The sequence below is a fragment of the Dermacentor silvarum genome, chromosome 4 (assembly GCF_013339745.2).
Source record: "Dermacentor silvarum isolate Dsil-2018 chromosome 4, BIME_Dsil_1.4, whole genome shotgun sequence".
Taxonomy (NCBI): Eukaryota; Metazoa; Arthropoda; class Arachnida; order Ixodida; family Ixodidae; genus Dermacentor; species Dermacentor silvarum.
In genome coordinates, this window is record NC_051157.2 from 127,962,736 (window position 1) to 127,976,009 (window position 13,274).

The 13,274-nt window shown below is 48.1% G+C and overlaps 1 protein-coding gene across 1 annotated transcript in view; it reads left to right on the forward strand.

Annotated features, from left to right (window-relative positions):
* Positions 1–13,274, forward strand: part of LOC119448891 (gametocyte-specific factor 1-like) — a 77,308-nt gene that overhangs the window by 34,641 nt on the left and 29,393 nt on the right. Inside the window, exon 6 of the mRNA XM_049666064.1 lies at positions 8,744–8,858. Within this exon, the coding sequence (XP_049522021.1) occupies positions 8,744–8,858 (115 nt within the window). The remainder of the gene's footprint in view (positions 1–8,743; positions 8,859–13,274) is intronic.

Sequence of the window (13,274 nt, forward strand, 5' to 3'; positions counted from 1 at the left end):
GTGAAGTGCTGAATTCAGACCGTCGTTTAAGTGCGAATGGTCACAGGTGAAATTGGCATTGATAAGATGACATGCACAGCATTATCACTGAAAACTTGGCGATGCGAAAGATCTGCGCTAAACTCGTCCTGAAGATCTGACGGACGAGCAAGAGCAAGGCGAGTGTCTGCTTGCGAAGACCTTCTGCAACGCATTGAAGAAGACCCCGCTTTTTGACAACGTAATCACGGGAGACGAAACTTCGATATTTGAATACGACCTGGAACAAAGCGGCAAAGTTCCGAATGTCACACTCCGACATCACCGTCGTCCAAAAAAGGCTCGAACGAATAAATCCAGAGTGAAGCTACACTCATCGTTTTCTTTGACACTAAGGGTTGCTCCACTACGAATTTGTACCTGAGGGCAGACAGTGAATGGTCTTTTTTACCTTCATGAGAAGGGTCAATCGGGTGAGGCCAGCCATAACCAGAAATTGGAAATTGCATCACCACAATGCACCCAGCCACATCTGCAGCAAGGTCAGCGATTACCTGACGATAAACGGCATTGCGACGATTCCCCAACCTCCTTACAGTCCCGACTTGGCACCAGCAGACTATTTCGTACTCCCAAAAGTGAAATCCTCCGTCAAAGGACACCCGCCACTCCGGGACCCTGAGTGCCGTCGAAGAAGCTTGTACAGGTGCCCTTAAGGAACTTCCGGAATCCGCCTACCGGGGAGGGAAGCCTTTGAGTCGTGGAAAAGCCATTGTCAAAAGTCGGTTGACGCTCAAGGGATGTACTTCAATTTGAAGACTTGGAAGCATTGTAGCAATACAGTGCATTCCACTTGTAACGACATCAAGAAGAACGATAAATCCGATCGTTATAATCGATCATTGCTATAGCTGGACTGCCGTAAAAAAAAGAAAAAGAAACACAAAAAAAAAGTCGAATATACTTTCGTAGTCCCGAAACCAAATGTGCAACTTGCGATAAAGAATCGACGTTGTAGAAAGTAGCTGTACAAAATAAAAACGTTATTTATACCTCTAAATAGCGTTCTATCATTAGCGCACTGAAATTGAAATCTGCACTTGCTTTTGCGGAAGTTTTGTGTTCACATCTGCAATGTGCATCGCATCCAGCTGCTGCATTAACACTGCGGCTATAATTTAGCTTGGATGAAATCAACGAGCGACTCGATCGACGATGGTGCACTCTGATTGAACATTGGGGTCGGTGTCAAAGACGGGTCATTGCCAATCTCGTCACTTGCCCGCTGCTGTCGTTGCCATCCGTCGCACAACGCCGCCGTCTGTCACGACAACGATTGCCACGTTGGAGATGTCTTCGCAGAACGAGACAGCATTATCTGCACTCGGAAACTGCTCCATCGAAGCACCATTTATTTCATCAGCAGTAGTGACGTGCTCCCATAGTTCGGCTATGTCAGCGGCTTCCACCATGTTAGTTTCACCCATGGGGGTTTCGTCCTAGCGTACAAAGCCCCCCTTTTTCGTTGATCGGCATAGCCACTGCTTCTAGCCTACATGATCGTGGCGCTCCCAGTTGTCATAATCGTCAATATCGCCGGCGCGAGCTTGTGCTTCTTGTCTGCAAAATTTCAGCTTCGTCTCAAGCGATACAGCTTTGCGCTTGGTCGGCGCACCCCGCACCCCCCGCTGCTTCCACGGCGCATTTCCACGCTTGCTGAGAGAGAGAGAAAGGCGCCGCTCACTTATCGCTTTTTTTTCCCCCTTTTCTTCTATGGACATTCGCATGACCGCCGGTGACGTGGACGCGAAGCAGCTGGGCCGTGATAGAATGTTGCCATATTTGTCTTTATGTCGCCCTTCACATTCTACAGCCTAGTAGAATGTGTTTGACTATTTCCACAATTACAATTATTGCTAGTTGTCATTGTTTCCTTGTTATTTTTTTTTTGCTTTCTTCAGCCCTTCTTCCTTTCACTCCCCCTCCCCTGCAGAGTAGCACGAAGGCAAGGATCTTGAAAAGCAGCTATCTACTGTGTGCTGGGGTTGTGGGAATGTGTGAATTTTTGCTGTTCAAACGCAAGGCTTGCCCATGTTCCATGCATTGGGGGCACGTTAAAGATCCCCAGGTGGTTATAATTAATCCGGAGTCCCCCACTACGGCGTGCCTCATAATCAAATTGTGGTTTTGGCATGTAAGACCCCACAATCCAATGAAAGACAAGGCTCGATTAAAGGAAATTGGATAATTCAGTTGTCACATCATGTGCAGCTTTGTTCTATCAAGGGACTATACTGAAGGAAAATGTGTTGCAGAGAGAAGGGAAGTATTGCACATTGTTTACCGTGCGACCACCACGCTCTCACATTATTTAATTCCTGCAAGTGTCGTGTTCCTCGCAGCTGCAGAGAAAGACAAGCCCACGGGGGATGTTACCCTGCCGCCTGCTTCTGAGGATGTGCCAACAGAGGAGAACTGGGAAGAAGGTATGGGGCCTTATTTCCTGCTTGTTTGCTAATAGTGGGTCCACTGCAGATAGGGACAAGAATGTGACCCTTTGCTTTTGAGTGAATGGCATGTGTTGACTATGTATACTTCATGGCATGTTTGTCCTCTAACAGTGTGTGAACACCAGGTAACACCAGTATCTTGCACCAGATCGTGCAGGATGTCGGTTCAATAGAACGTAAATTAATGCTAGCTAAAGCAGAAGGTGACAGAAAACGGGGTCGCCACTGCATGAGATGGTTAGATGTGATTCTTCAGGCCACTGGGAAGCGTTTCATTGAGCTTAAGAACTTTTGGTAAGCAGATCCCACTGGTGTTCATACAGTGGAGTCTCAATGAAAAGAATCTCACGGGGTCACGAAAAATATTCGTATTAGCCGAAAATCGTATCATCGAAACACAATTAAAACTAGCTAAATTAAAGAGTCAGAGGTGAACTCACTCAGGCACACGTACGTAAAAAGCATTTACAGTATAGACAACTTATAACGTAACCATTTATAGTGCAGAACCGGCTACAACGCGGCTTTTTCCCACTCCCGTTTACCCTCCCATAGAGCTCCAGTGTAAATGCATACCGCTTACAGTGCAGCCGCGCGAGACGAAATATCGGTTATAATGCGGTTTCCGCTGGAAAATCTTGCCGACAAGGGCGGTATCGAGCACGCTTCTCAACGAGGTGCGCCCACCAATGGGAGAGGAGATCAACAAGGGCTATGCGGAGGAGGAGCATGAGACGTGGAGCATGAGTCCAAGCGGCGATAAAATAGTCGCCGCGCGCCGTATGTGCGAGTGAAAGCACGCGAGGGACGCGGCCCTTCGCGGAGAGCGAATGCACAGCGGAGAGCAAAAGCAACTTCCGTCGCGTGAAAGGCCGCGGGCGTATGGGAGGGAGGGAGGGGGCGGGGCGACGCTGTGCTGCGGCACCAAATGCGTATCTTGCAACTGGGCGTAACGGTAACTGGCGACGTAATCTCCCACGCGAAAGGAGCAAAGCGGGAAGGTAGTGCGGGAGGGATGGATGGAGGGGTGGGAGGAGGGGTGGCTTCTACTCTGCCAACAAATGCGTTCTTGTACTTTGCGCCTGTGCCAGCTGTCGGTGTGGTCGTGCGCACCGTATTTTGAAAGCGATCTGCCCTTTGTATGTGCTATGCTTACGCCGCTCAGTTTCCGTTGAAGCGATAGACCGCACTAACCTTCGCTCGCTGCGGCGGCCACGCTTCTCTATGCCTGCGTGGGGAAAAGCACAAAAGCAACAAAAGCGCCAACGCTTCAAACTCTTCGTGCCCAGTCATGGCCTCCGCGCTGTCCGGCGCCTCCGCACCAAAAGAGAAAGGAAGAAAGCACGTGACTGCGCGCTGTTCTTTCGCGGCCGTCGGTGGGGCGGCGTTTATTCGTATCAACCGACGCGGGTCGAAAATTGATTCGTAACAATCGTTCGCTAGCACGTTGCAAAGTAATGGGGCTCGGCCGGGACCACAGAAAAATTTGTATAATCCGGAAATTCGTATTAGCCGTGATCATATATATCATCGAGATTCCACTGTATATAGTCAAACCTCAACATAACAAATTCGGTAAGATCGGCACTTCACTTTGTTATATTGAGCTTTCAGTATCTGGACATTAGACCTTTGTGCTACAGTCGCTGATGGATTTTTTTCACACGGAAGGGGCCATAAAATTTTCCTAATTATCCGGCTATCAAAAAAAAAAAGAATTTTAAGGCAAAAATTCTTCCATTGAATTTGAGTCACCGACGAAAGATACCGTTTCATGCTGTGTCGACGATATCTGCATATCGGTGGTACGAGGGGTAGCCTGGGAAGCTCTTCCTCATAACGCCCTCTCATAGTGGGACGGCGTTTTTAGGAAGAGCGCAGGCAGAGGGAAGCGAATGCTTAGTCTGCCTCTCGATGTGCCTCCAAAACTTGAGATTACGTGACCTCCAGCGCTGAACGCATGGGAAGACTGCGCACATGAAGCCACGGCTGTCTTGCTCTTCTTGATAATGCCGTCCCATAGTGGGACGGTGTTTTTAGGAAGAGCGCAGGCAAAGGGAAGCGAATGCTTAGTCTGCCTCTCGATGTGCCTCCAAAACTTGAGATTACGTGACCTCCAGCGATGAACGGATGGGAAGACTGCGCACATGTAGCCACGGCTGTCTTGGCTTTGTGGCCTGTGAGACACCGCATATTACCTCCAAGATAAAGCACGCGGGCGCACATGCGCACAGCCACGCTGCCAACCATGCAAGCCGAGCTAGAAGAGAATTGTGCGCTAACCTGCCTCCCCCCCTAGTCCAACTCTGCTCGCGAGGGAGGATGGTGCACATCAAAGCACGATCCCTTTTCAGCTCAACCTTGCACTCTTATCCCTTGCACCCACACCATTTGTTGCGTGGGGTGTGATAAAATCTTATTGCACTTGGATGAACATGACGGCGAGAGGGTCTTTCTGCTCTGCTTCAGCGACCTCTCTCTGTTGCTTGGTGCGCAATTTGAGAGGTGCATTCGCAAGCAGCCGCATGTAATTCGACCATTTGACCATCTGCGTCTGCAGCAGTTTGTATTTACTGTCTCGGTATTCCTTCATGATGGCTGGGACATTTCGTTATATATTAAAATTGTGTGTAAACACACTTTGTTTTATATATAAGTTCAATATACATCGTGTAAAATTCTATGGAGAAAAGCACTTATAAAAAGCTTTCAATGTGCTAATTTGCTGCACCCACACTGTTACCACCAAAACGGCCAACAGTATGTGGAAATAAATATCTGACGTATTGTTAGCATATTGCACTGTCTTTGAGGTTTGTTGTCTTGATGTGAATAACTTTTTATGAAAAGCGGTGCCAGGTCTGGTGTGCTTCTGCTAATTTCGGCTCTGACCCAAGGTTTACTTGCTTGCAGAGACCAGCGGATCAGCCAACCTGGAGGACAAGATTTCGAGGCCATCTGTGACTCCCGTGTTTATGAATGTCCAAGCAATGGCACCGGCGGAACGCCGGCACTACTATGCATCCCTGCACAGCCAGGCGTGAGTGGCAGTGTGCGTGTGTGTGTGTGTGTGAGCCAGTTTGCTCTTGATTGGATGTCTCGCGATCTCTTTGGCTGAAAACTGGTTTGCACAGGTTTTGTGGGCTTGAGCTAGACAGAACAGCCTCCCACTGTTCGGGAGGGGGGTTTGGGTCACTTACTAGAATCTTGCCTTGATATCGTGCGTAAATGTTGACACGTGTATTTATCTTTCACCAGTGATCGCATTTCACCAGCTACCAAATGTTGAACGTCATCTCTCAGCGTAGGACGCGCCTGCATGTAAATGAATTTCTCGAATGATATCTATGGTTCCATCCATTGTCTGTTGTCCCTGAACCTTGCATAATCTGATTGTATGCGTGACGCGAATTGTATAGTACCTTCTAGAAGGAAGGCACACGGCCACCAGTGATTACGCTGGAATCTTCAACGAGTAATGTATTAATGATGAGATTTCGACGATCGCCGACTGTGTTCGCTGCTATCGTTGTGCTTAGAGTCCAACTTGCTTTTGTGGGCACAGGTTCGCCGAATAAAAAGTCCGTTGCGTCATTCCCAGTTTTGCGACTGTTTTCTTCACCGTCACTACTGTGTGACAATATCCTAATACCTTGTAGATAAGTAAAGGCTTATTTACATCTATTTTATTTATTTCGCATACTTTCAAGATCTGAGGGGGATGGGGTGTAACAGAAAGGAGAATGGTAAAAAACAACATGCAATAATAATAACGAAAGGCATGGTGAACAGCATTATTGATATTGTTTGTGTCGGTGATGAGTGCGACTGATGTGGAAAGGCGATTCCAGTCCACGCTTGTCCTAGGAATTAAGGGGGGACTTGGCTTTGGCATCGCGAAAAATGGCTAAAAAATATTTTTGAAAATCATTTTCAGTTTCTGCAACTCTTATTCTATCTGATTCCGAAATATCATCACTGAAGACCAATTAGAAGTGCAATAAAAAAATTGTATCAGCCAAGGTGCTGAAAAATTTCGCGAAAGAATGACGTTTTTCAAGCCACGATATCTCCAGAACGGCGCCACCGAGCACCGCCATCTTGGTCTCGTTGGAAAGTGCATTTCTCAGTCTTCAGATTTGTCGCTTCAGCTATCTCCTCCATACAGAAACAAGCACACAAAAAGCACATGATTGAAGGTCGTGCTGGAGCCACCGATTGGCCACGCCTGCCACATGACTCCCGCGCGGTTCACCATTGGTCCGGTGCTCGCTCCGCGAGGGCGTCGTCTGCACCGCTTGTTGCGGTGTCCTCACGAGCTCTGGACAGTTTCCATAATCTCGACGAGTGTTAGAACGGGCGCCACGTGGACATCCCAGTACCGTGGCCAATCCCGCTTTTTGTGGACGTCTCAGACCCGCGGCTAAGCATTCCGAGTATCGGCGACGCGGACTTCGCAACCAAGCTTCAGGCACGGAATCCTCGGACACGCGGCTAAGCCTTTCACGCGTAGGCGTCTCCGACTCGGCGATCAAGTACATCGTGCACGGACTTCTCGGATTCTTGCACATCGCTCATTGAGTGTCGACTCCTCGAGCCCGCGGCTAGGCACTTTGCACGTCGGCACCACGAGCGTCGACTCCTCGAGCCCGCGGCTAGGCATTTTGTGCGTCGGCACATCGCTCATCGAGTGTCGACACCTTGAGCGTCTATTCCTCAGACCCGCGGCTAGGCATTTCGCACGTCGGCACCTCGGACTGCGTGATTGAGCTCACCGAGTGTCTATTCCTCGGACCCGCGACCAGGCATTTCGCACATCGGCACGTCGGACCCGCGACTTAGCACATCGCGCGCCGACTCTATTATCGTAATGCCACGATATCTCGCAACAATACCTATCATACAACCCCTTCATAAAAACAACCTCATCATGAGCTCTGTTCACTAGGCCACTCGGGCTGGCACAGACACCTGGCTGCAGAAGTGAGGCATCATACAAAAGTCCAGGCTGGAAAGCACATAGCAGCTGCATTGCTGCCTATCTATCAGTGGCTCTCCTAACCTCCATAGCCATTGTCAATGGAAGATGATTCAGAAGGCTGCTGAGAGCCTTAATTCAGTAATATGGTCGATTCTACCAAAAGAAAACAATGCCTCACTGACTGCACTAGAGACTATCAATGAGGCAGTCTGCAGGTACAACGCTAGAAATACTGAATGTTCATGCCCACAGAGTTCTGCACCTCACTTGCTTTGAAACCCAGGCACCATGCTCTTTGTAGAGCAGCAGTAAAGAATGCCATACAAACATAAAAAAGGCAGAACGAAGGCGCAGCAGACTAGAGGCCACATGTCCAAGAAGCCCCACAGCACAAAATACATCAAAGATTACAAATTTGGTGTGTTTTAGAGAACTGAAGAGAAGGTGAAACTTTGAGAGCCGTTTTCTCAAAACTGTATTTTCGCCTTTCTGCTCAGTTTCTGGAGCTGATTTCTTCGTTACTGTTTAGCCTATTTTGATTGTGTTTTTTTTTTTTGTTGCATTCCTTCGACTACAGTGCAGGTCGAGGCAGTCTCGGCATTTTTATCTTAACTTTATATGAACTTATGGTGTGGCTATTCGTTCACCCCGAAAGTGTGCTTGGTGCGAAGATAACTTGAAAAATGACTATCTATAAAAGTTGTGTTGCGAAAAAAAAGTAAGGCTGTCACGACCTTCAGGACGCATTGAGCTATGCAGTCAATACTCAACGAGCCTTCCATCATGTTTTTTAAGCTCCCCAGGCCCTCCAGAAAGTTCAAGAGAGAAAAATTCTGCTCAATAAAATGTTCTCAAGGTATCACTCTGAAACTTTTATGGAAGTATCAGGGAAACATTCTAAACATTTGTGCCAATTTTCATCAAAATCCATGAAGAAATCAGGAAGTTGATTTTCAAAGCCACGTCCCCCCTTAAGGGGAGGCTAGGAATGAGTGTAAAGGCTTTATTCACTCAGGCTGTGGTCAGTACAGGGCAATATATGAGATTGAGGGTGCTAAAGGGTTTCACTTAAAAAGGGGGTTCAAATGAAAAACTTCGAAAAAAAAAGCAGACAAAGGCAGAAGTTCTGAGTCAGCGCATGTCCTATGGCGTTATTCGTGGTGTCTTAGCTTTCTGCGTTGCTGTTACAAAAAAAAATGGAATTCTTGCTTTGCTCACTCGCTCGCTTGTCTGTTTGCGTTGCTCACCCCACCCTGTTCCTGCTCCTCCCTAGAGATGAGCTGTTGCCGGGCGAGATGAAGCCAAAAATGTTGCCCCAAGTGAAGACAGTGGAAGAGGAGGAGGTGGAGATGCTCCCCATGCCACCCATGCCCAAGACAGAGTCCAAGGTGCGTGCCCCTGCTGCTAAGCGCCATCAGTGGCGCTGGCTAACACTCTCTTTGCTAGATCTCGTACACATGAACTTAAGGGGGGACGCGGCTTTCGCATCGCGAAATTTGGCCAAAACGATCTTTTGAAAATCACATTTTCAGTTTGTATGACTTCTTTTCTATTTTATTTCAAAATTTCGGCACGGAAAATCGCGCGGAAATGATGTAAAAAATGTTTATCAAAGCTAAAGTGGCGAGGAGTTTCTCGAAAATAGCGAAAAAACGGCATTTTTCAAGCCGCGATATCTCCGCAACCGCGTAACCTAGCGCTGCCATCTTGGTCTCTATGGATAGCGCGATTCTCCGTCTTCAAATCTGGCGCCTTGGCCAGCTGCACCAGGCAAGAGCAAGCGCACAGCAAGCAAAAGTTTCAAGGTCTCGCGGCGGTTTCTGATCGGCAGCGCGCGCCACGTGACTGTACGCGGCTCCGCATTGGTATCCCGGGCGGTTGCCCTTAGCAACCGGCGGAAAGGTCGTCTGCTCGCCGCGCTGACGGCATTGAGGAGCCGATTTCGCGTCTTTTCAACTCATCGCGGCGTGGTTTAGAGATCGTATCTCACTCATGATAACGGACCGGCGCTCGCTTGTTAGAGAAACGAAAACGTTGTCAAGCTCGGCCCTTCTTAGCTTGGAGAACAGCTCTCGTCTGTAACATATCATGGGCCGGTGATCGTTCAAGAAGAAACGCAAGACTGCGCATCAATTTGGTGCTCGTAAGTCGAAGCCACCGATCTCTAAAACAAAGTTTGCTCCGGCGACTTCAGCAGTGACAATGACGGTGGCATGCAACATGACGCGGACGTGCAGCTGAGCACCTCAAGCATGGATGGAACATCGTCCACGCGTATTGGCGAAGCTGTTCAGGAACCGAGCCGAAAAAGATGCCATGCGGAAAAAGAAAGCTGCAAAAGCTCATCAGACCATCAGGTCAGATGGTCAAGCGATGCCGCATCGCAAAGGACACAAAGGACTATAACCCTGGTGCCTATTAAATTTTGACAACTTTGAACCTTGTTTTCTCAGTACAGTTTATTTGGCATGTTGCTCAGCTCGCGGAGCAGGTATCTTGGTAACTACTTTACACATTTTGATTGCGTTTGTTTTGTCAGACTCACTGAACTGCACTTTAGGGGATAGCGCTCTTCTTTTTTTATCCTAGTGTTTTAAGAATTCGTAGTAGGGTTCCTTGTTTGCAGTGTAAGCGTGCTCACTGCAGTGGGACTGGAGAAAACAAACTACAAATTTTAGTGTTGAAAAAAATTTTTTTTCGAGAACGCTATCTCCTTCTGCACACATTTGGCTGTGCATACAGTATTTAACAAACTTTTCACTTCATTTCGGTAAATCCTCCAGTCCCTCCACGAGGTTGAAGAAAGAAATAATTTGTCTAGCAAGAAGTTTTCATGGTACTGCTTTGAAATTTTTATGAAAGCATCATAGAGCCATTCTTATTCTATGTACCAATTTTCATTGACATCCACCAAGAAACAAGAAAGTTGGTATCGAAAGCCGCGTCCCCCCTTAAGGTCACAAGAATGAATTCGAACTTTGGTAATTCGACATCTCGCTTAAGGAGAAACACGGCTTTTGCATCGCGAAAAAATGGCCTCGGACCTTTGACTACGCACCTCGCGCATGGTTGAAATGCAGTTGAAAATTGGCGGTACAATTCAGGCTCACTTGGAGCCACAATACATACCACTAGAAGTTTCTCGTGGTCATGCCGAGACAGTGCAAGCATCACTCAGTTCTGTTTCGGCGATCGAGAGAAAACAAGCTCACAGGCGAGAGTGACAGATGCGCTGATGTGGAGCTGGCAGATAAGTTTTAACAGCGAAGCTGTTTTAGCTAACCGTAAAAAGTGGCGCCTGCTGTCGCAAAACCTCGCCGAGCTATGACGTCACTGCATTGCCTAGCAACCACCACACGGAGCGGCGTGTGCCTCGCCTCCTCTCCGTGCTGGGCACATGTAGCCTTGACATAGGACATTAAGGAGAGGGAAGGAGAGCATGCACGCGGCGCGCGCAATGCTCGGGAGAGGGAAAGAGAAAATGAGAGCGAGATAGAGAAACAAATTGTAGCAGCACCAACGAGGCAATGCGCAGAGCTGCTGCCGACGCCGCCCGCGTTGCATAGCCACGCATGTGCGGAAGCAGTAGCGATGACGTCACCTCGCATTGCTTAGTAACCGCCGGCACAAGTGCGCGCTTGCTTCGCCCGACACAGACACGGCTCCTGCCTGCATTTGTGGCAAGGCAGGAACGCTGTCGCTCATAGGCACCGACGCGTCCAGCGCTAGTCACGTGAAATGTCGCAAAAGGGAAGGTACCTCCGAAAATGATCTCTCGAGAATACCTTCCCTACATGCGTAGTTAAGTTAAACCAAGTTAAGACCTAGCAGCAACCGAGTGAATACCTAGCAGTAGCAGTCAGTAAGACTTGAGGATTGACACTTTCGCTGTGCCTAAGCTTTGCACGACCGAGTGCAAACTTGCCCGCTTTTTTTTTTGGGGGGGGGGGGGGTTGTGCAGGTCACAGCATTGAATGCTTTGTACAAGAATGCCTTGTGCCATGAAAGCTCTAAGCCAGGACTGACTGTACATTTGGTAACAACGCATGGGTTGGCTGCATGAATGTTACTGACCTGCAATGCCTGTGGCATTGTTGCAAGTGAATGGTCATCATCACGAGTAGAGGGTGGTAAGGCTTTGGCATGAATATGCGTGCAGTGCAAGCGATCAAACCACCGGCGGAGGGGCAGCTGCTCTGAATGATTTTTGGTCAGTAATGAATGTTTCACACAGAGGCTTGCACTATAAAACATTCCAAAAACATCTGAAATCAAAATTCAGGTCTGCTGGTGAGGTGGCTGCAGCAAGTCTCTTTTCTGATGCTGAGGCAGCTGTGCGGAAAGTTTACAGCGTAATGGAGCCTGCATTCACAAAAAATGTGACCGTAGTCTACGACGGCACATGGATGACACGTGGTCGTGCATCTCGTATTGGTGTGGGCACTATAATTGAATTTTACACTGGGCTGGTGCTTGACTGCGTTGTGCTCTCCAATAGATGCCATGGATGCACACTTGGGCCGAAAGAAGACAATGAAGGCTACAGTGAATGGAGAGGGACTCGCAGGTGTCAAAATAACACTGATGCAAACTTGAGCCGAATGTAGGTCGAGGCAGCGTTGATCTTGTTCAGAAGGTCACTGGAAAGGAATGACCTCCGCTGCACAGCCATTGTTTGTGATGGTGATAGCCGTACTTTCCAGGCCCTTTGTGAAGACAAGGCACACGGCTTCATTACATTCAATAAAGAGGACTGTATCAATCACGTGAAAAAGAGGATGGGCACAGCCCTTCGAACACTTGTCTCAAAAAGCAGAAGAAATGAACCAATTGGAGCGAAGGGGTGACCTGACCCACGACCTAATCAAAAAGCTTACCACTTATTATGGTATGGCCACACGTAACAATAATGAAGTAGACGATATGCAAAGGGCCATAATGGCAACCTTCTATCACATCACTTAACAGATGAAGAGCCTCATCACGAGCTCTGCCCTCCAGGACCCCGAGCTGGTGCAGACACCGGGCTGCAGAAGCTGAAGGTAAAGCTCCGCCACAAGACAAGTACAAATTGGCGACACATGTTGCAGCTGCATTGCTGCCAGTGTATCAACGCCTCTCGGATCCTCAGCTACTCAGCCGTTGCCAAGGCAAGAAGACTCAGAATGCAACCGAGAGTCTCCACTCTGTCATATGGTCAATTCTACCAAAAGGCAAAATGCTTCATTGATCGTAGCGGAGACAGCTGTCAATGAGGCAGTCTGCAAGTACGCTGGAGCTTTTCGTGCATACAGGGAGTTTTGTGCCTCACTTAGCTTGAAGCCAGGAAAGCACTCTCTTCAAAGAGCCGCAGAAAAGGATGCCCTACGAAAAAAAAAGGCATCAAAGAACATCAGACGCAAGGCCGCATGCCCAGGAAGCTAAGGACACCAAAGACTACAATCCTGGTGCATTTTAGAAGAGTGGAGGCAAGGCGATAGTTTGAAAGCCTCTTAGAATTTTTTTTTTCCTTTCTGCTCGGTTTCTAGAGCTGATATGATTGTTACCGTTTAGCCTATTTGGCAGTTTTTTTTTTTTTGTCACGTTCCTTGGGCTACAGTGCAGGTCGTGACAGTCTTCCCTTTTTATCTTGACTTTTTATAAATTTATGATGTGGCTATTCGTTCACCCCAAAAGTGTGCTTGATGGGAAGGTGACATAAAGAATATCACACTCAAAGATTTGTGTTGCAGAAAAAAAAAGAAAGCAAGACTCGCGACCTTCAGCACGCATGCAGTGAATACTCAATGAGCGTTCCATCGCGT